Source organism: Barbus barbus (genome assembly GCF_936440315.1).
Source record: "Barbus barbus genome assembly, chromosome: 41".
In the NCBI taxonomy this organism is placed as follows: Eukaryota; Metazoa; Chordata; class Actinopteri; order Cypriniformes; family Cyprinidae; genus Barbus; species Barbus barbus.
This window is the reverse complement of record NC_136719.1, coordinates 18261616-18282381: the sequence shown is the minus strand read 5'-3', so window position 1 is coordinate 18282381 and position 20766 is coordinate 18261616. Positions and strand designations below refer to the sequence as shown.

The window sequence follows — 20766 nt, the reverse complement described above, 5'->3', positions numbered from 1 at the left end:
GTAATGAAGTTGAGTAGTTTTGCGGTGTCAAAGGCGAAGAAATCACCGCAAAGATGAAGTTGTGTAAAACGTTTCTCGGTGAGTGCTGGACTTCTTACTTTTATCTTACTTTAGTCTTTTGCTCGCGTCAAACTTAGATTTAGTCTTGTGCGCCTTGGTTTTGCTGATAGCCTGTGTTTTTGGGTTTGACTGACTTTTTTATTAACAATAACTATTCACAATACGTTTATTACTGAAATTAAAACACGAGTGATATAATTATACGGACTGATTAAAAACCTATAGCATACCGACAGACACCGTTGTTGTTGTTTCCTTCTTTGTTTACTTTCATTTTAAGTATTAATATAAAATGTTGACTGAATAGACTTGGATTACGTTTTAACATCTAATTCTATTGCCGAACGCATAGTAGCGACTCAGATGCCTGATTTTTTGTATCTTTTAAAAGTTGCGAAACGAAATCCCTATCCAGACAGTTTTTAAACAAAGACAACTTTTGTCTCCCAGAGGGAGTCGTGCTTTAAACTCAGAGGCCGTCGGACTTCTGGCGTGTTCGGGAGGGATCAGTCCATCTGGCTGTGGGGGATTCCGGGTGTTGTGCTTCTCATTCGCTTAGCTGGCATCCTATGTCAGATTTATACACAGTGTCTGGCCAGTGGGAACAGACTGGGGCTTTAATTGTATGCTGGGCTATCCATCTGTATACGAAACCTTAGGATCAGGGGTGAGCAAAGTTCCAGCTGGTAACCGAAGAACTTCGGTGTCATTAAATATGCAAAACTCTCAGGGTTTTGCAAGCTTCATATATGATAAGAAACTTTTAAGTTTAGTAAAGAGTTCCCCTCCCCCTTTATTACAGAGAAAATGCATTTTCCGTTTTAAGTTACATCTCTTTCCACTACATGTAACCTATAATAACTTATTATAAGATAGGCTATTATTATTTATATTTTGATTTTAATATTTTACCATTAATCGAACTTTGCAACTGCACTTTATTTATTTATTTATTTTAAATAAAGAGTTTATTTTCGAAAAGTGAAATGAACTTATTTTTTGACGTTCGGGTAGAAAAGTGATATTTTTTAACAATTAAAATCACTTTGACATCATAAAAATAAACACAAACTTTGACAGTCTGGCAACCTCAGATCAAATGATAGTAATTCAATCGTTTACTTATATAGATGAAGTTAATTCGATAATTTTCCACAAAACTAGGTCACGTTGTTAGGCTTCTAGAAGAACATAAAATAAATGTAGTTCAACGCTTTTGAAGCAAAGAAAAAAATAGATCCATATTAAAGAAATTGTATTTTTCCAGTTACAGAAATTATTCTCTTTCTTGTCAATACCGAATAGTATCGTGTATGGCAATCGGACATTAGTCTTTTAAACATAAAACAAATGCTTGTATTTGATGTTTAAAGTAAAGTAAAGAAATGTAATATTCCGTGTATTCATCGTTAAACTGCTATATTCTCACTGGACTGCCACGGTCTTGTCCATGGTACTGAAACAGCGCTGTTCTGGGTGCTGATCGTCAGATGAGCTCCTGCTTCTAAACGTACAGATATTTTCCAAAATAACCGAATTAATTCGTTTAGATTGTAAGTTAAATGTCAAACTTGCGTGTGAGTATTTCATATCGGGTGGGTGGGGGTCAATAGCGGCCCTCTCTCCATCTTGTGCTGTACATGGTTTACTATGATGATGATGTCACGGAGGGGTGGACAATGGGCCTGTGAGCGAAAGGTAAGAATCGTTCGACAAAGCGTGTGGAGAAATGATTTTGGCAGCATTTGTGCTCACATTACCTGTCGATTAATGGATATATGCGTCTAGCTTACAACATGAAGAGGTTTTGGACCGGTCCTGAGCGAATTATTAGAGGTTTAGCGGCACGAGACTCATTCTGAAGGGGAGGTGTACAACACTGAAGTTAACGCACTGAGTCTACAAAGAGCAAGAGGCCGCGCGCATCTCCTTGAAAAAACGTCGTTTGCTTGTGGTATTTTTTATTTTATTTACTAATTCAGATGCTGATGTGGATAAAAATGCAATGTTTGGAAAGGTTTGCTGGTTTGGATTTACGTTACTATTGAAGCCAAATGGACGCCGGACTTGTAATCTCTTAAAGAAGAAGTGCCATTCCACCGTGTTTACATTTCTTGCACAGTTTGTCTTATTTTCGCTTGCGTACTATACGACACAATTACGTTGTGTAAAAAGAACGATTCTACAATGGTTTTTGGATAATTGTATTTGCAGTTACATCGCTGTTTTATTTTCAAGAAACCCAAGAACTTAAAAGGGCCTCTATTGCATCTATAACACAATATCCAGGCTCTCACATTACATTTTTAGTGTTGAGCTTGTTTATAAAAAAAATAATAATAGTCGAATCGGAAATGTGGAAGTTTAAAGCCAAACGGAATATTCATTGGAAGTTTGTCGATTCACAGTAAGTCAGAGATACATGTACAAATACAATGTATTTTATGGGAGTGGACAAATTGTCATTAGAAACCCTTAAGCAACGCAAAAGCAGCATATGTTTCGTCTTGTGTGCATTCGTTATTTACGAGAAGCAAAACAATGCGAACGAACCATCTGTTTACTTCAGGCTAGGCCTACATAATACACTATTCATTTATTAGATTATCGCCTTTCTTTCAGTTTTACATTTTAATTGCTCTTTATTCATCGCTTATTCTTGTTTTAGGACCTTTGTAGGTTGAACTTTAACGTTATTGCTCTAATAATACAGTCGCAGGTCTTGTAAACATATTCTGCTAGACATTGTTTCTCCTCCAGGAAAGTGACAGTGTTTTAAAGGCGGAGGGTTTGGCTGATAGTTACTGAAAGGCGTGGTGTTCTAGAAGAGGTTATGCGCAGCAGCATCATGGTGCTTTTTTGAAGTCAAGGGCCTGATGCGACAAAAGAAATATTAATATTAGTCTATACTAAAACGTAATAGCAATGTGTGGCTAACATACACTCCCATTGGTCCATTTCATGCATGGGCCTCCTATATAGGAGTCAATCAATGTTTTTTGTATGCTGGGAGATACAGTCATTCAAGAGAATGGAAACCCTATTTTTTGAGAAAAACTTTAATAAGGGATGACTGAAACTATTTAGGTCAAGTGACTTGGTATATATATAAAAAAAATCTGTCATCAACTCACCATTTTCATCTAGAAATAACATGTCAGCATGTAAATGTTTCTTATCTTTTACATGCATTGTCTTTGGAAGTGTCTTTGAAAGCAATATATTGAAGAATTTAGGTGTATTTATATTACTTGACTCCTAATGTGTTGGAAAATAGGAAATATTATTTTCAAAGATATTTATGCTCCTCCCTTTTGTATTCATCTTACTTTTATAGAAAGTTTTCAGCAAATGCAACAAAATCAGTTTAATTGGTTTCCGTGTGAACAGACATGGGACACTGAGTTCTAAGAAAGGTTTGCATTGCATATTGCATCATATGTGGCAAGTGCCGCAATTGTTGCGGTTCTCAAGGGAATTCCCTCCCCTGTTACGTGTGTGACGTGACTGAGCACCAGGTGCTGCTTAAAACGTAACCAGACCACATGTAATGACGCCCTGATAAAAACAGCTGGGTCACGGCCGGATCTCTCGTCACCCAGGAAGAATAATCAACACCAGAGCCATGAAGGCACGCAGACCATGATGGAGTGCTGAAAGCCCATTCAGTGACAAAAGTGCATGGGTCCTCTGGGGGCTTTTTAATGTTTGTTTCTGGATTAAAGGTGTTCATCTTTTATAATCATCCTGTGGGAAATTACATCACAATAGGTGCATATGAATCAGTATTATTGGCATAGATTTGCTTACTTTCTGATCTTAGAGGCTCAGTTGCTCGCAAAGAATATGTGTATTTTCTTGGTATTTTAGTTTTATTGCATATTTCAAACTAATATTTCTCATAAAAATATAATAAATATATAATATACAGAATAAATAGTTTAACTAATTACCCAAACATTAAAAATGGGAATACACTGTCAAGACCTGCTTTAGTGTAACTTTTAATAAGCTGATGTTTTTTTTTCTCATTTCATTGTGTAATATATAAGTATGCACCTTTTAATATTTGAACATGTCAGACTTAAATTGTTGTCTTGTCCTTTCTGTCCAACAGAGAATGAGTTCAGAGGGCAGCTGCTGAGCCAGAGGTGGACACGAGGGGACAGAGTCAGCAGCTGTGAGAACAAGAGGAGTAGGAGACTAAAAGTGAGACATTATGTGTGTTTGCGTGTATCAGAGTAGCTTCATTTTCATTGATTATCTCTTGTATTATGCTGTACCACAAAACCAAAGAAGATAAAAGTACATTTCCCTTTCCGAAGCTCTGACATCTTTCTCAGTCTGTGAGGGCCTCATTTCTTTCTTATATTTCACTTCGCTTCCACTAAGGATTGGGAGGGATGTGCATTTGAAAGAACTTATTGGATGTGTATTATTGATTGAGCTTTTTACAAGCATTTAAGAGGATTGGGGCTACTCTGGTGTCTGTGAAATCAGACCTGCTCAGATCTGAAGACAAAAATCACAGTCTGAATGTATAAGATTCAGAGAACAGTGATATTGTACTTTTTAAAATGATTTTAGAGACATATTAGAGAAACAGAGAGTGTAAATATCTAAAGACATTAATAAATACTTATATTATAATCTCATAACCACTCATGTGTTTGTGTTCCAGATGAGCCAAGACGCAGATGAGAAGCGGACAAGGACACGCTCAAAAGGAATCAGAGGTCAGTACCTCTTAAAACTCAAAAAATATATTTTGTCCATTTCAGTGAATGTAATGACTGACAGAGATTTTATCTCGCTCCTTATATCAGTTCCTCTTGAGCTCGCCGGACAAGAGTACAGGTGAGAGTTTTTATGCTTTTGCAGTGTTACTCATCATGTTTTTAAAGACCAGAGTTTAGTAGGTTAATGAATATAGCTAATCAAAACCCCTGTTTTGCAGCTGCCCTACACCAGGATGTGATGGCTTAGGCCATGTCAGTGGAAAGTATGCACGACACAGAAGGTAGGTAGTAAGAATTCAGTGTCTTATAGCTGCCAATAAAAAAAAAGACAAAAAGTGAGCAACTGAGTTTTTTTGTCAAATCTTTTCATCTGTTCCAGTGCATTGGGCTGCCCATTGGCTAAGAAAAGAAAACTCCAGGAGGCCGAGGAGAATCAGCCAGTTCCCAAAAAGAAAACCAACCCCCTAAAGCTGGTCATGGATGATGGGTTCAACGTAGACAGTGACACAAACAGTGAAACAGAAACAAAAGATGAGGGAGTGGAGTCTGAAGAGGACACTGCTGATAAAGAGATGGAAGCGAAAGAAAAAACACCTACATCAGAAGCAATGACAGGTGGGTTACTAACCTATTAACTACAAAAAGGGTTATTATTTTTAAAGTCATGTAACATGCAGTGCACATACTATGGTCTTTATTACTGTATATCACCCAAACTTGTCAAGAAACATCAAAAATCATTTACTTTATGATTGCCCTTTTTGTCATTCTCTTAGAAGAAATTTCACAAGTGGATTCAGAAGAGAAAAAGACACCTGTCAGAGAAACATCAACTCCAGTGCTAGAGAGCGAAATTGAGAAGGAACAAGCCAATATCGAGGCTACATCCATCCAACAAATCACCATGGATGCTGAAGCAGAGGAGGGGCTACAGGTCGCCGAAGAGATTCAGGCTCGAGAGGAAGAGGTAGAGGAGGAAGCAGAAGAGATTACAGAGGAAGAGCGAGTGACCCAGCAGCTGAAAGAGACAGACGAACCTGTGACAACAGTTGAAGAAGAAGAGGATGAGGATGAGGAAGAGGGGGAAGAGGAGACACAATGTTTGAGCCAGAAGAACAACTCGGACCACCAATACTTCAGTGGAGACTTTGGCAAAATCCAGACCAAAGAGACTGGGGAGACCGAGAAGGACAGTGAAGATGATGATGATGAGGAAGAAGATGAGGAGGAGATCCAATCCCAGGTAGAGCCTTCCTCTCTAATTCCCCCTGTCCACGCTGCTTCAGCTCAGGAATTAGACGTGATGATGCACAGCAATATCAGTCTAAACCATCCTCTTGGTGAAGATGAGGAGGATGATGAAGAAGAAAGAGATGATGCTTCGGATAAAGACTCGCCCACTGTAGTCATCGAGCTGGGTTCAGAGGGAGAGGAAGAGGAAGAAGAGGAGGAGGAAGATGACGGAGAAGAAGAGGAGGCCGATGAAGCGGACGATGACGAGTTGGACAGCATGTCACAGAGGTCAGAGGTCACAGATGACTCCGAGACGTACGACATGACACGGGGGAACCTGGGACTTCTGGAACAGGCCATTGCACTGAAAGCCAAACAAACCGGCTGCAGTTCTGAAGAGAGCTGCTCTCCTGAGCAGCAGCGGTACCACAGCTCAGAGGAGAGGATGAGTAATACCATGGACATCACAGCTCGTAGAGCATACTATGGCAAAGGTGACAGGAAATTGCTGCCTACCTCTTATGACCCCAATTAAATTTAGATAACATTATCATGCAGGTACAGTGTGTGTGTGTGTGTGGAGTTTAATTAGTTTTTGCCTCCTCACTCTTGGGCACAGAAGGTTCTAGATCAGAGAAGAAGGAAGTAAAGTGCCCTACTCCAGGATGTGATGGGACAGGTCACGTGACTGGATTATACCCACACCACCGCAGCCTTTCTGGGTGCCCACACAAGGACAGAATCCCTCCAGAGAGTAAGCATTGTGTTGCACTATTATTATAATATGTGATACACACACACACACACACATAAAATATATTAATAAAAATTTAAAACACATTTACATTTATATACATTTATTTGTAAAAATTTTATTACAAATTATAAAGTGTGTACATATTTTATCTAAAATAAAAAAATGTCACATGATCCTTCAGAAATCATGCTAAAATGCTGATCTGGTGCTCAAGAAATATTTTTTTTATTATTATCACTGTTCAAGAGAACTTAATATTTTTGTGTAAACCATGATTTTGTTTCAAGATTTTTTGAATAATAGAAAGTTCAAATTAACATTTATTTTAAAACATATATATTTTTTAAATATTATAAATGTCTTACTGTCATTATTGGCCATTTTAATGCATCCTTCCTTGCTGAATATAAGAATGAATTTCTTTAAAAACACAATAACATTGAATGGTAGTATAAATATTCTATAAGCTAATGTGTTTTTTTGGCACTAGTCTTGGCAATGCACGAGAACATACTAAAGTGTCCAACACCTGGATGCACTGGACAGGGACATGTGAACAGCAACCGCAACACACATCGCAGGTACTGCTCCTTAACTATTTTAAACTTTCCAGGCGTCAATTTCTGTTCACATCAGGTTTCCCTAAAACCTTGTGTTTTTCTTACGTTTTACTTTTAGTCTCTCTGGCTGCCCTATTGCTGCTGCAGGGAAACACAAAGGCCATGAAAAGCAGTCACAGCCGCAGACCTCTGTCAGTGATCCTATCAGTGGAGGCTCAAACTCTGACAGAGTTCTCAGGTGCGTGTTTTCCTCCTCTTCTAACATCCCAGCTAGAACTTTAACAGACAAAAGAGCCTGATAGGTAAACATTGTGACTAAAGACTCTTTCCTTTACAGGCCGATGTGTTTTGTGAAACAGCTGGACATCCCTCAGTACGGTAGCTACAGGCCCAATGCCATGCCAGCCACTCCTCGCGCCAACCTGGCTAAGGAGCTGGAGAAGTATTCTAAGGTGTCCTTCGACTATGCAAGCTTCGATGTACAGGTGTTCGGCAATCGCATGCTTGCACCCAAGATGCCCACCAGCGAAACCTCACCTAAAGCCTTCAAATGTAAGCACCTCTTCATTCCCTTTAAAATAACAGTTAGAAATACAACATAGATTAATAGATATTGAATTATTGATAGCATACTGAAACACTTATTTAACACTTAATTATTATTATTATTATTATTACTATTATAATGAACAGTCAAACCATTCCCCAAAGCCTCGTCCCCCAGCCACAGCCTGTCAGGAGGCTACACCAAAAGCAGCTCCTCTTCCACCTCAAGTGGGTATGATTATACCCATGATGCCGAAGCCGCACACATGGCTGCCACTGCCATTCTCAACCTGTCCACCCGCTGCTGGGAGAGGCCTGAAAACCTCAGCACTAGACAGCCAGATCAGGCCAGCAAAGTGAGTTCCTCTCTGTCTGTATCTGGAAAGCTGAGTTCCATAACATCCACATTATATACACTAATGCTTTCTACAATCTAGGACATGGACATTGAGGTGGATGAGAATGGCACACTGGACCTCAGCATGAAGAAACCCAAGAGCGAAGGAGTCAGGTCACCAGACCCATCTTCATCCTCGTCATCATCTTCTCAACACCATGACGTCACCTCACCCCACTCCAGCCACACCTACAAACAAGAGGAGTGGGAGGGGCCTCTGGACTACACTAAGTCAAACCGACAGAAAGAAGAGGAGCCAGAGGAGGTAAATGTATATAATTTGAGATATATTCACATATTCTCACTTCATGGTTAAATCATGGTTAATGAAAAAAAAACGTTTTGCACCTGTTTGACTGTTGTTTGTCTGTTGTGTCCAGGTTGAATACACCACACACTCATATGCCTCATCTGATGGAGATGATGATGATGCCACTCAGGAGAGCATGGAGGACAGGAAGTACCCTGGTGAGGTCACAACCTCCAGCTTCAAAGTCAAATTCCAGCCCAAGGACAGCAAGAAAGAGGTCTTGCTGTAAGTGTCTGCTGCAACAACAGCCTTATTTAAACACAAAACACATCTGCTAAGCCAATAAAAGTAGTTTGTAAACTTAGTGTCTTGCAAAGGTTAATAAATTACCAGAATGATTCCACAGGGATTTAATACTCTCTTAATTTCCCTCCAGATGTCCCACCCCAGGTTGTGATGGTAGTGGACATATAACTGGGAACTATGCATCACACCGCAGGTATGCAAGAAGCTGACACAGTATTTCAATTCTGAACACAAGCCCTACTTGTGTTTTCTTTTTTTCTTTATCTGTTTTCCTCTCTGTTGAACCCTTACAGCTTCAGCTCTCTATAGCATAAACCTGTATATTAACTGCAGACAAATGCTATATGTCTCTTTAATGCATTTGGGCAACTAATTTACTCATGTCTCTTTGTATGTATATATTTGCTAAAATACATACATAGAAATGACAAATCTGTGACATACTACAAAACATTTATCTCTTCCATCTTCAGTTAAATCTTCCTCCCTCTATTCTTTCTTCCTGGTGTTTTTCTACTGTTCTTCAGTCTCTCTGGTTGTCCCCTTGCTGATAAAAGTCTTCGGACCCTCATGGCTGCCCACACTGCTGAACTCAAGTATGTCTGTGCTCTATTTTTTCCTCTAATGAATCCTTTACCGATTACTGCTTTTACTTGACTCTACTGAATACCGCTGTTACTGCAAAACACTGTTTACTGTCCCTTTTGCTGGCTATTCTTATACTCTTGAACCAGTCATCGCTTTATATTTTCAGTGGCCAAAAATATAATTTTCTTGGACTGTGTCCTAGAGATGCATCAAACCAGCTGAGACACATTAAGCATCCAGGCTAAAGCCCAAATGTTTATTTAGATTTCCAGTATGATTATATGTGTGATATTTGAATTGTATCTTTCTAAAGCAATGCAATGTTCATACTAACCTGTCTTTCTCTTTGTGACCTCCAGATGCCCTACCCCAGGTTGTGATGGATCAGGACACATCACTGGAAACTATGCTTCCCATAGAAGGTATGTTAATTAAAGATGCAGTCCGTAACTTTTTTTGGTTAAAAATGATCCAAAATCAATATTTGAGCAAGTACATAACCAGCCAGTGTTCAAAACTATCACCTTACTTTAGCCCGATTCACAACGGTTATCTTATAGTAATGTTTTCTAATTTGAGTGGTACGGGTAGGTTTTCGCAGGAAATTCGAGCATGGCACTGCATCATTATGTCACATCTGTAAACATAAAGAAGATGTCCCGGCTACTAGGCAATCGCATGTGAGGATCCTGCAGGAGGCGGAATGTTTATAGCCTTTTCTCACCACAGCTAGAATAATTAAAAGTATAATTTTGATGGTGGTTGGTAATCCAGAAAGGATTATGTGTTTATGAAACACATGTGAATGAAATTAAATTATATTCCAGTTTTAAATGTGCTTCTGGTTACAGATAGCCTGGGATTACACAAGATTTGTATTTTAAAGAAAACCAGTTCGAAGGGAGCATAGTTTGCTTTTTGGGTTAAAAGAATTTCTTTATATGAAATTCGAATGGTATGACAATTAGATATTAGACTGTACAGAAATTGAAATCTACACGTTAATACAATCTATACTCATAGTCACGCAATGCTGATGTTGTTAACATTAATAATTTGAGAATAAAGTATAACAATAATAATATTTTGCTCGGTTTGATGTGATATGAGATCTTTAGATTAAATCACCATTGGTAGCGCGATTTATGGTAATGCTTTTTTCCTCAGTTGGTCAAAACAAACGTGGCAGACATGTTACTTACTTGTTCAGATGGCAATGTACAGTGAGAATTCTTATTTGGGTCATATATTCCAAGACATAGGCTAGAATCTGTGATTGCGAAGTACAGTAAACCTCCACACCGGTGCGGTGACTGACAGCCACACATTCACCTCAAAACATTAGATTCATCCGCACTGAAGCCATGCAGGAGCACAGACCACACAAGCAAGATAATTCCGCACACAGCTGCAATTCCAGGTTTTTAAACAGAGATGGCGACAAAGAGGCTAAATTTACAGACTGCAGCTTTAAGAGATATTACATTTACTGTACCTACTTTCAAGATGCACTTTTGGATTCAGTGTCAAGCTTTGCAACTAGTCAAAAATATTAAATGACGGATGCAAAAAAAAAAATAACATTCACATTTTGTCTATTGCAGTCTGTCTGGATGTCCACGTGCCAAGAAGGGAGGAATCAAAACCACCCCAACCAAGGATGACAAGGAAGATTCTGAGCTCCTCAAGTATTTTTTTTTTTTTTTATGAAAACAGTGGATTTATTGAGCACAGCCTGTGTCTTTAGAGAATGCCAAACCTGACAGTCAGTTCATCACTTACCTCTCTATAGGTGCCCGGTGCCAGGTTGTGACAGTCTGGGGCATATCAGTGGGAAATATGCCACCCACCGCAGTGCCTATGGGTGTCCGCTGGCAGCACGCCGGCAGAAGGAGGGCATGCTAAATGGCACACCATTCTCCTGGAAGGCCTTCAAGTCTGAGGGCCCGACCTGCCCTACGCCAGGATGTGATGGATCAGGACATGCCAACGGCAGCTTCCTCACTCATCGCAGGTACAGACGGGACCTAGTAAAATTTACAGATAAATATTAGTATTATGGTATTAAATAGTCCTGATAAATGGCAAGCTGTGAGGGACTTAAAACTGCTATATATGCTAGATATATAAGAAATTCCATAGCAATATGTTTTGAAATATTAGAAATGCCTGTTTTTGGCTTTCTGGGGTTACCGAAGGATGGTGTAATAAAAACAATAAATCTAAGACAATACATTTTTTCATACCTCATAATCATAATGTGTTTCTACAGTCTATCGGGTTGCCCTAGAGCTTCACCTAACAAGAAGAGAGGCAGGTTCCCAGGAGATGATTACATCAGCAAGAAATTCAGGGCAAGTGATGGTAAGATCAAATACAATTTGCTTCTCTTCTTTCGTCCCCATTATGTTCATTTTGTGCTCTTCATTAATATATGCACTGTTTTTCTGTCCCCTCAGTTCTTGACAATGATGAAGACATAAAACAGCTGAACAAAGAGATTAATGAGCTGAATGAGTCGAACTCTGAAATGGAAGCAGACATGGCCAACCTCCATACACAGGTCTGCTTTTATTAAATGCATACATTACTATTCAAAAGTTTGAGGTTGCTAAGTTTAAAAAAAAAAGTTTTTGAATGAAGTAACCAAAGCTGCATTTTGTTTATCAAGAATACAACAAAAACAGTAATATTGTGAAGCATTTTAAAATAACAGTTTTAAAAAAAATATATATTTAAAAAAAAACTTTTTACTCCTGTGATTGCAAAGCTGAATTTTTAGCAGGCTTTACTACATGATATTTTTGTGGAAACTGATCATTTTTTTCAGGATTATTTGATTAATAGAAAGCTCAAAATAACTTCTTTTTTTTTGTAATGTAAAATTAAAAAGTCTCTACTGTCACTCTTGATCAGTTAATTGCATCCTTGCCAAATAAAATAATTTATTTCCTCAGAATTAAAAATCTTACTGACCCCAAACTTTTGAACAGTTCAAGTATCAGAAACTGTAATAAAGACAGATATGTGTCAGATATGGCTGAAATGTGATCTGTGCATATAGCATTAGACACTTCACAAGTGGTTCTATCCCTTAATAGATCTCATCCATGGAGAAGAACCTCAAGAGCATGGAGGAAGAGAATAAACTCATAGAGGAGAAGAATGAGGCTCTGTTCATGGAACTGTCAGGCCTGAGCCAGGCTCTTATCCGCAGCCTTGCCAACATCCGTCTACCACAGATGGTCAGTCCGCTTGCTATCTACCTTTTATGACTACGTCCAACAAGCATTGTACATTATTCTTTTATGTAGCTTGCTTTTAACAAACGGTAATCTGTTGTTTACCACAGCAAGAGCCCATCACTGAGCAGAATTTTGACGCCTGCGTGGACACCCTGACCCACATGTTCACCAATAAGGAGTGCTATCAGAACCCAGAGAACCGAGCCCTACTCGAGTCGATCAATCAGGCCGTCAAAGGCATTGAGGTGTGAGCAGAGGAGCGGCAGCTGCAAGACACTGTGGGTTAAATAACCAGACTAACAACGTAAAAATACTGTTTAAGGACATTCAGGTTTTGTATGTGGGACCCTCCGTAAACGTGGAATGTTGCGAGACCCGTGGAAGTCAGAGAAAAGGACCAAAATTCCAATTCCAAATTATGCTGCTTAGCAATTTTGATGAGATACAAGATCATTTGCCTCTTAAACCAAGCTGGCTCTTCTTGTTTTGAGGTATCTTTTGGAGCAAACCATTTGTTACTGTTTTCTAGAGCAACTCTCACCGACACTGATCTGCCTTTTTACTTCCCTCAGTGCATGGAGGTTGCCATGAACAATAAGTTGTGAGATTGTGGTGTGTCTGTGGAGGAGAGTCTATGTGTGTATGCGTAACAGAGTGTTTTATGTGTAATGTCCGAAGGTGAATTCACAATTAATGACCTCCCTTGACAAAATATGATTAGTATGCAGCACTGCTACATTTGATCCCTGTATGATAATGTTGTCTCATATTTGGTGTAAATGCTCTCCTGTTCCATTCAGTAATATTTATCGTATTTGAGAACATAGATATTGCACTTCCATGAATAGTTTGTAGTTCCATCGTCATGTTATTATTGTAATTATAATTATTATTATTATGGCTATTTAAATTGGGTCCTTGAAATGTAAGTTTAATTTATTATTTATTCATGTTAAGGGTTAATTTGTTTATTTATTAATCAGTGTCTATTTATGGACTTAATTTATTTCACAAAGCAAAATTCTATACAAAGCTTTTAAACAGTTATTAAGAGGAGAAACGTTGCCCTCTGCGTTGCGAAAGAGGCAATATTTTAAGAATATCGACAGGAAATTGTTTTATAAACCCTATTTATTTTAAAGACAGAGATTTATTATCTCTTTTTTAAGTGCAAATATTTTCTACCTAACAATTTTTATATTGTTTTGTAATATTCTTCTTTATTTAATGAGTTCTGTTTTCCATAAAAGTATTTTGACACCCTCCAGAGTGAAGTGGGTTGAACAGATATGATGTATTTATTGTTATTTATTTAGTATTTAAGAACAAATTGAATGGAGATCTTGTTGCATATTTATTTTGTAAATGTCTCTGTGTTAGTGGTTGCTGCATATGGATAGTCTTTGCCCATGTTGTTGATAAAATAAATGGGAATTCTATCACCTACAACAGAGAGTATGTCATATTTAATGCTTATGGTTTCTATTGAGTTATTATGACTGCATATTTACAAGCTTGAATTTGCTCTTGATCCAACAGGGATATTTTGTAAGACATTGGTCAGTCCCAATAATTTGGGATTCTCTGACATTATTAGAGCAAAGATAAAATACGAACCAAACACTCTCTCAGTAGGATTCTTGGCTGACATCTGCTGGATACAAAATGATCCAGTCACGATTTCTGTTCAGCTGATTAAATAAGTCTAGTACATAAAAACATAAGGAATGTATATTTTTATTTTGTCAAGATTAATATTAAGACCAATATTGATAAAATGACTGATAATAAACCCCAAATATTGTTTAAATTTTTTTTAAACAACATGTAGAAAGTGTGCATTGATATTATTTATTTTAGATTTGAAATGGTCAAATTTGAAAGGAGACCAGAGCTAGCTGTCACGTCTTTTAAAAGTTAAAGATTTATTTTACTGTCTACATGTTGCTGAAAAACCATTAATAGGCTATTTAATGCCAGGCTCCTTTGTGACAACTTATCCCATATGATGGGACATCATGCCCTGCTACTGGCCAGCAATCTTTTCTTTTGTGCAATAACGTATGCCAATAACGTAAAATATATATGTGCTCAAACAATAAATTAAAAAGAAATAACCACCTTCAGAATTATTCACCTGGAATAATGTGTTGACTGTTTCCGTTTTTCTCCTATCATTATCAACACCAGAGACTGCTGTGTTTATGGATATGTAATAAAATAATGTATTGCAGGACCCATGTGCTCCATGGCCCATATTTTGTGTTTGTGTGCGTGACGTCACGGAGTCAGCTGGCCAATGTTTACATCCAGCGCTGCTCGCCGTGAACGTTTATGGGAAGAAACCGAGAGACAGAAACAACAGGAGAGAGTTAACCGAATGGACAGCCTCAACAGACTATAATTAGGGTGTCAGACGTCGTCGTCGTCGGGGTGTTTCCCGTGACGAGTTTCTACCCAAAACACCTCCATCCCGATTTTTCTTGTCTTTGTCTTCATTTGCGTCTACTTTTCGCAGGTAAGCGCATTATATGAGTCGTGCTCGCTGTTATCTAGTGTAATTGTGGCGTGGTAATAGAATGATAAACTCTTGGTTTAGTGCATTTTCTCTGAGCCTAACCAGTAGTTTAGCGTGCAGAATGAACGGCAGGTCGTGATGATTAAAAATAAAGGGCTGATGTAACGTATGTTATTTCATATTTAACTGTATTTGAATACAGTTGTATTGAATACTACCCGGATGTTCAACAAAACACTGCACAATATGCGTTTGTTAGCGAATGGCGCAGCTGCATTTGAGCGCGCGGTGATTGGTGGGAACATTTCTCACATCTGCAGTTTCTACACAGCGTCTCTGGGGAAGCTTTCCAGCAGTGCAGCCCAGCGCCACCATCCGTTAACTGGACAAAAATGCTGCTTTTGTAAGGCCCAAAACATGTTCAGTAGCCCCAAAACTTATTTGGACAGTTAACGTATGTTATTGCATTAGATAGGAAAATATTAAATACAGTGGCATTTAAAGAAATACAACACTAACACACTTCTTAAGCAAAATGCTCCTCAAAAAGAAGTTTTATGAACTGAGTTTTCAGATTGATTCCAGAATGTATTTGGACAAATTCTGCTTTGCAATAGTTAAATGCCCAGATGTATACGCAGATATGCAATCCTTCATCTTTTAGAGAAGTGGTTCTCAACAGGTGGGCCACAGTCTAAATTGTTGTCTGGAACAGCAATTCATAATGCATTATATGCATTTTATACAAAAACTAATAAAATTAAACTAATATGCATCGTTAGGATAGTGAAATAAACAGGCTTACCGCGATTTGTCAACTTCAGTTTAATTTGTATGTTTAATTACTGGCTGCCAATAGCAAGGAACCACCGAAATTTAAGTAAACTTAAGAAAACATTTGGGGGCATTAGGTAGTATATATATATATATATATATATATATATATATATACATATATATAATTTATAATTTATATATATAATTTATTAATATATATATATATATATATATATATATATATTAATAAATTAATACTTTTATTAAGAAAAGATGCATTAAATTGATCACAAGTGACAGAAAAATAAACATTTATATTACAAAAGATTTCTATTTGACATAGATGCAAATATTTTGAAATTTCTATTCATCAAAAAGTAAAAATAAAATAAAAACAAATATAATAAAACAATAAAAAATAAACAGTACAGTTGTTTTCAACATCGATAATAATAATAAAGGTTATGTTAAATTGTAAAAAAATTAAATTGTAATAATATTTCATTACTGTTTTACTGTATTTATTAATCAAAATAATTTAGCCTTGGTGGTCATAAAAGACTAACATTAAAAAACTATTACCGACCCCACTTTTGAACAGTAGTGTAAAAAAAGTCATTCAGCCTGTGTCAAGTTAATAATTTAGCATATTATTTGGTCTATTAATTTCATGGTAATATTAATAAATTTCAGTTTTTTATGTTACTCAGTCATGGTGCTGTGTTGGGGTGCCACTTTTCTGAAGTTCAGATCCACTATTATAGCAAGAAACTAATGAAAGTGGCTGTTTAACTTCAACTTTTTTAAAGGCCCGAATCAACATGAAGTATGTTTCCAGTTTTACATCTTTGTTTACATGCATATTTACGTCTTTTATTTTCTTCTCTTCTGTTTTGCCCCTAACAAAGAGCTAAAATGGGAGGTGCAGTCAGCGCTGGGGAGGACAATGACGAGTTAATTGACAATCTGAAGGGGGCCCAGTACATTCGCTCAGATCTAGTTGAACATGCCTTCAGGGCCATTGATCGTGCTGACTATTATCTGGAAGAATTCCGTGACAGTGCCTACAAGGATCTGGCCTGGCGACACGGCAACATCCACCTCTCTGCGCCCTGTATCTACTCTGAGGTGATGGAGGCTCTAGACCTGCAGCCTGGCTTGTCCTTTCTTAACCTGGGCAGTGGCACAGGCTACCTCAGCACCATGGTGGGACTTATACTGGGTGAGTTAATAGAGAATATGAAGGCTTTCATTTTGCTCTGCTATCATTTACTCCCCCATGTCGTTCGAAACCTGTATGACTTTCTTCTGGGGAACACAAAGTTATTTCGAAGAATGATAATTAAACAGTTTCCATAATCATTGACTTTCACAGTTTTTTTGTGAGAACCGAACCTGTTTGGTTACCATCATTCTTCAAAATATCTTCTTTTGTGTTCAAGAAAAGAAAAAAATTATACAGCTTTGGAATAACATAAGGGTACGTGATGACAGAATTAGGGGGGTTTTTTTGTATCGCGTTTGAGTTATTAACATCGAACCCTGTTTTTTCTCTCAGTGCATTTTCTTCACATGCCATAATATGTGATCACTGACTTTTTGTGTCATATTTCCAGGACCATTTGGTGTTAATCATGGTGTGGAATTACATGATGATGTTATAGAATATGCTTATCAGAAGCTGGACTTCTTCATCAAGACAAATGATAGTTTTGACAGGTGTAGTAACTTTTGGGTGTTTACTTTTATATTAAAATAAGCTCATTCCCTTGTGTAAAGTGTAACGTGTAAAATAAAGTGACTGATATTGTTAATATTTTTGGTCTAGGTTTGAGTTCTGTGAGCCTTCCTTTGTGGTGGGCAACTGTCTGGAGATTGCCCCGGAAAGCAGGCAGTATGACAGGGTTTACTGTGGCGCAGGGGTCCAGAGAGAACATGAAGACTACATGAAGAAGCTGTTGAAGGTTGGGGGCATTTTAGTACTGCCTCTGGAAGAAAAGGTGAATCATTGAAAGGCAAAGCAATTGGTTTCAGGTAATCCAGGAGAGATTGTGTGGGAAATGTATACATGTCTGTGCATTTCTAATTTGTTCTAGCTCACCAAAATTACTCGGACCGGATATAACACATGGGAGACGAGAAAGATAATTGCTGTGTCCTTCGCACCACTTGTGCTCCCTAAACACAGAGAAAATGGCAAACCGAGAGCAGTGTCTCTACGTAAGTCACCTGCTGTATTTTTAATTGTTTAATTAAATTATTGTGGCCTTTTCTTTATTGTAGTATATTAAATTAGAAAAATACAAAATAGAAGCAATTTCACTTCTATTGGACATTTGAACAGCACTGTACACTACGGTTCAAAAGTCTTACATTTTTTAGCAAGGATAAGAAGTGTCAGTAAAAACTTACATTGTTACAAAAAAAATTACATTGTTATAATTCATATATGTTAGAATGCTGAAGAAATTCATATGGTTTCAACTGTTTTCAACATGATTTCAGAAGGATCATGTTGTCATGACACTGAAAACTGGAGTCATAGCTGCTGAAAATTCAGCTTTGCCATGACAGGAATGAAGTACATTTTAAAATATTTTAAAACAGAAAACAGCTATTTTAAAGTGTAATAATATTTTACAATATTACTGTTTTTACAGCATTTTAATCAAATAAATGCAGCCTTGGTGAGAAAAAAAAAAAAAAAAAAAAAGTACCAACCCAACTTCTGAACTGTAGTTTATATTGAATATAATGTTAATAGGTTTGGTGTATACGCATAAATGCAGTCAAAAAAACAAACATGTTTCATGCTGTCCAGCTGCCATGTTCGAGGTGCGGAGTCTTCAGGATCTGGCCCGCATCTCCATCCGTTACATTCTAAAGAAATCCGGGTCTGGATCCTTGCCGCCATCACGGAGAACTGGATTGAAGCGAAGAAATCACCTTAAACAGAGACGAGAGCACCGTGACACCCATCTTCTGACCAATAGTTATTTGTTCATGAGTCGCTTGATTCCCGGACCCATGGACAACAACAACAACCAGTCATCCACAGACAATGAGGATGAAGATGAATACTGCAGAAGGGTTTGTGAACAACTAGAAGAGAAAGAAGAGAATGAGGGAAGGAATGAGGGAAGTGTTTTGGCGATAGAGACTCCAGTAAACCTCTTAAGAGAGAGGATCCTTAGCCTGCCTTTGCCAGAGCCTCTCAAGGTGTATCTTCTTTACTACAGAGAGAAGTAGACTTCTCCTTCCAGTAAACAGTCTATTCTAAACTACTCACATCTACCTAGCACTGTCACATCGACACAATCCACTTTTTGCATTATCCTGATAACCTTTCTCATAGAATTTCACCATTATTTGTTCTGCCAAGTCAGGTGGCAGAGATACTTAATTTTATTTATCTATAAAGGAAAATTCTCATTTGATTTAATGCTGGATCTAGATTCATGGTCTAGAACAGGCATCCTCAAATCTGGCCCACTCCTGCAGAGTTTAGCTCTAACTCTAATCAAACACACCTGAGTAATGAGCATGCTAATCAGTCTTCAAGATCATTAGAAAATCACAGGTAGGTGAGTTTGATCAGGGTTGGAGCTAAACTCCGCGACAGATTGGACCTCCAGGGAAAGATTTGAGGAACCCTGGCTAACCATTAATCATAGAATCAAGAAACTGATTTATTAATCTACGTTTCATGTTATTTGTGCAGTGACATTTTCAAACGGACATTAGTGGCTAAGAGTTTACTAAATCATAAATGCAGTGTATTCTCACTTGTTTTGTGAGTTATGTAACATCTAGTTTCAGCTCATAGATTTACTATGAAAAGTGAAAATCTAAATATTCTCCTGGTGTATGGATTTGTAAAAGAAATGTCTAATTGTGTGCTGAATTACAATTATATTGTGTGAAAATACAATGGCACATTTAAAAATGTGATCGTCCAACATAATCCGTGTCGTACAATTTCAGGGATTTCAAGATTGATTATCTGAGGTGTTTTACCAATTTGAAATAGTCTTGGGTTTGTACTGTTTTCAGGGCCTTTGCATTTTCTTTTTGCTTGATAGAAGTATAAAAGGTATAGTCCATAGTTGTGTAACAAGTTATAAAATGGTACTCTGAATTGTGGTAATGCTCTGATGTGCACTTTGTCCAGTGATGTAGAATGCACTGAGAAAAAACAAAACAAAAAAAACCTGTTTTGAATTATACATTTATATAATCTATATCAGGGGTGGCGAACTCTGGTCCTGGAGAGCCGCAGCCTTGCAGAGTTCAACTCCAGCCCTAATTAAAGCTCACCTGCTTGTAGCTTTCTTGTAACTCTTCAGACCTTGATTAGCTTGATCAGGTGTGTTTAATTAAGGTTGAAGCAAAACTCTGCAGGGCTGCGGCTCTCCAGGTCCGATGTTTGCCACCCCTGATCTATATCATGACCAAAGTCCTTCACCTTTAAAATTATATTTTCATTATGCAAATGAAAAGTGTGCATGTTTGTGGCATACAATTAACAATGAGGTGCCAAAAAAGACTAGAGGGTCCAAATTGACTTGTAAATCAATTTACAGTTTTTGGAGAACACAAACCAAAGTTTTATGTAATTTGAAACAAACTCAGACCGTTGTCTCTGCAACCATTTAATGTAAAATTAAATAAAGTCTAAACACTGATAAACATTGGGCTCATATGTGAGAGATTAAATGATTAAATGCATAATTTAGATTTCTGAAAGTGCAGACCATACTTTATGCATTATTATGAGGGCTGAAGACAAT

The 20766-nt window shown here is 37.6% G+C and overlaps 2 protein-coding genes across 5 annotated transcripts; both read left to right on the top strand.

The window, feature by feature from the left end:
- On the top strand, positions 1-14128 carry LOC306860146 (myelin transcription factor 1-like). Of its 2 annotated transcripts, none has more exons than XM_079401695.1 (23): positions 1-78; positions 4178-4269; positions 4742-4796; positions 4887-4917; positions 5018-5080; positions 5179-5414; positions 5576-6526; positions 6652-6786; positions 7280-7370; positions 7468-7587; positions 7687-7901; positions 8061-8251; positions 8333-8557; positions 8673-8827; positions 8979-9041; positions 9376-9444; positions 9796-9858; positions 11041-11124; positions 11229-11450; positions 11709-11800; positions 11896-11999; positions 12538-12681; positions 12789-14128. In XM_079401695.1, the coding sequence occupies exons 1-23, from the start codon at positions 54-56 to the stop codon at positions 12930-12932; spliced, it is 3570 nt and encodes a 1189-aa protein (XP_079257821.1). In that variant the 5' UTR covers positions 1-53; the 3' UTR covers positions 12933-14128. The 2 variants fall into 2 exon arrangements, with proteins under 2 accessions (XP_079257821.1, XP_079257822.1); XM_079401696.1 differs by lacking the exon at positions 1-78 and adding an exon at positions 1707-1758.
- Positions 14129-14943: 815 nt separating this feature from the next.
- Positions 14944-20662, top strand: LOC306861038 (protein-L-isoaspartate O-methyltransferase domain-containing protein 2-like). 3 transcript variants are annotated; one of them, XR_013783441.1, is made up of 7 exons: positions 14944-15199; positions 16885-17198; positions 17593-17695; positions 17805-17976; positions 18073-18196; positions 18798-20225; positions 20378-20662. XR_013783441.1 is itself a non-coding variant. In XM_079403099.1 (6 exons), the coding sequence occupies exons 2-6, from the start codon at positions 16892-16894 to the stop codon at positions 19223-19225; spliced, it is 1134 nt and encodes a 377-aa protein (XP_079259225.1). In that variant the 5' UTR covers positions 14944-15199; positions 16885-16891; the 3' UTR covers positions 19226-20662. The 3 variants fall into 3 exon arrangements, 1 of the variants encoding a protein (XP_079259225.1); XR_013783442.1 differs by lacking the exon at positions 20378-20662 and having other exon boundaries at positions 18798-19463; positions 19583-20165; XM_079403099.1 differs by having other exon boundaries at positions 18798-20662.
- Positions 20663-20766: the final 104 nt, after the last annotated feature.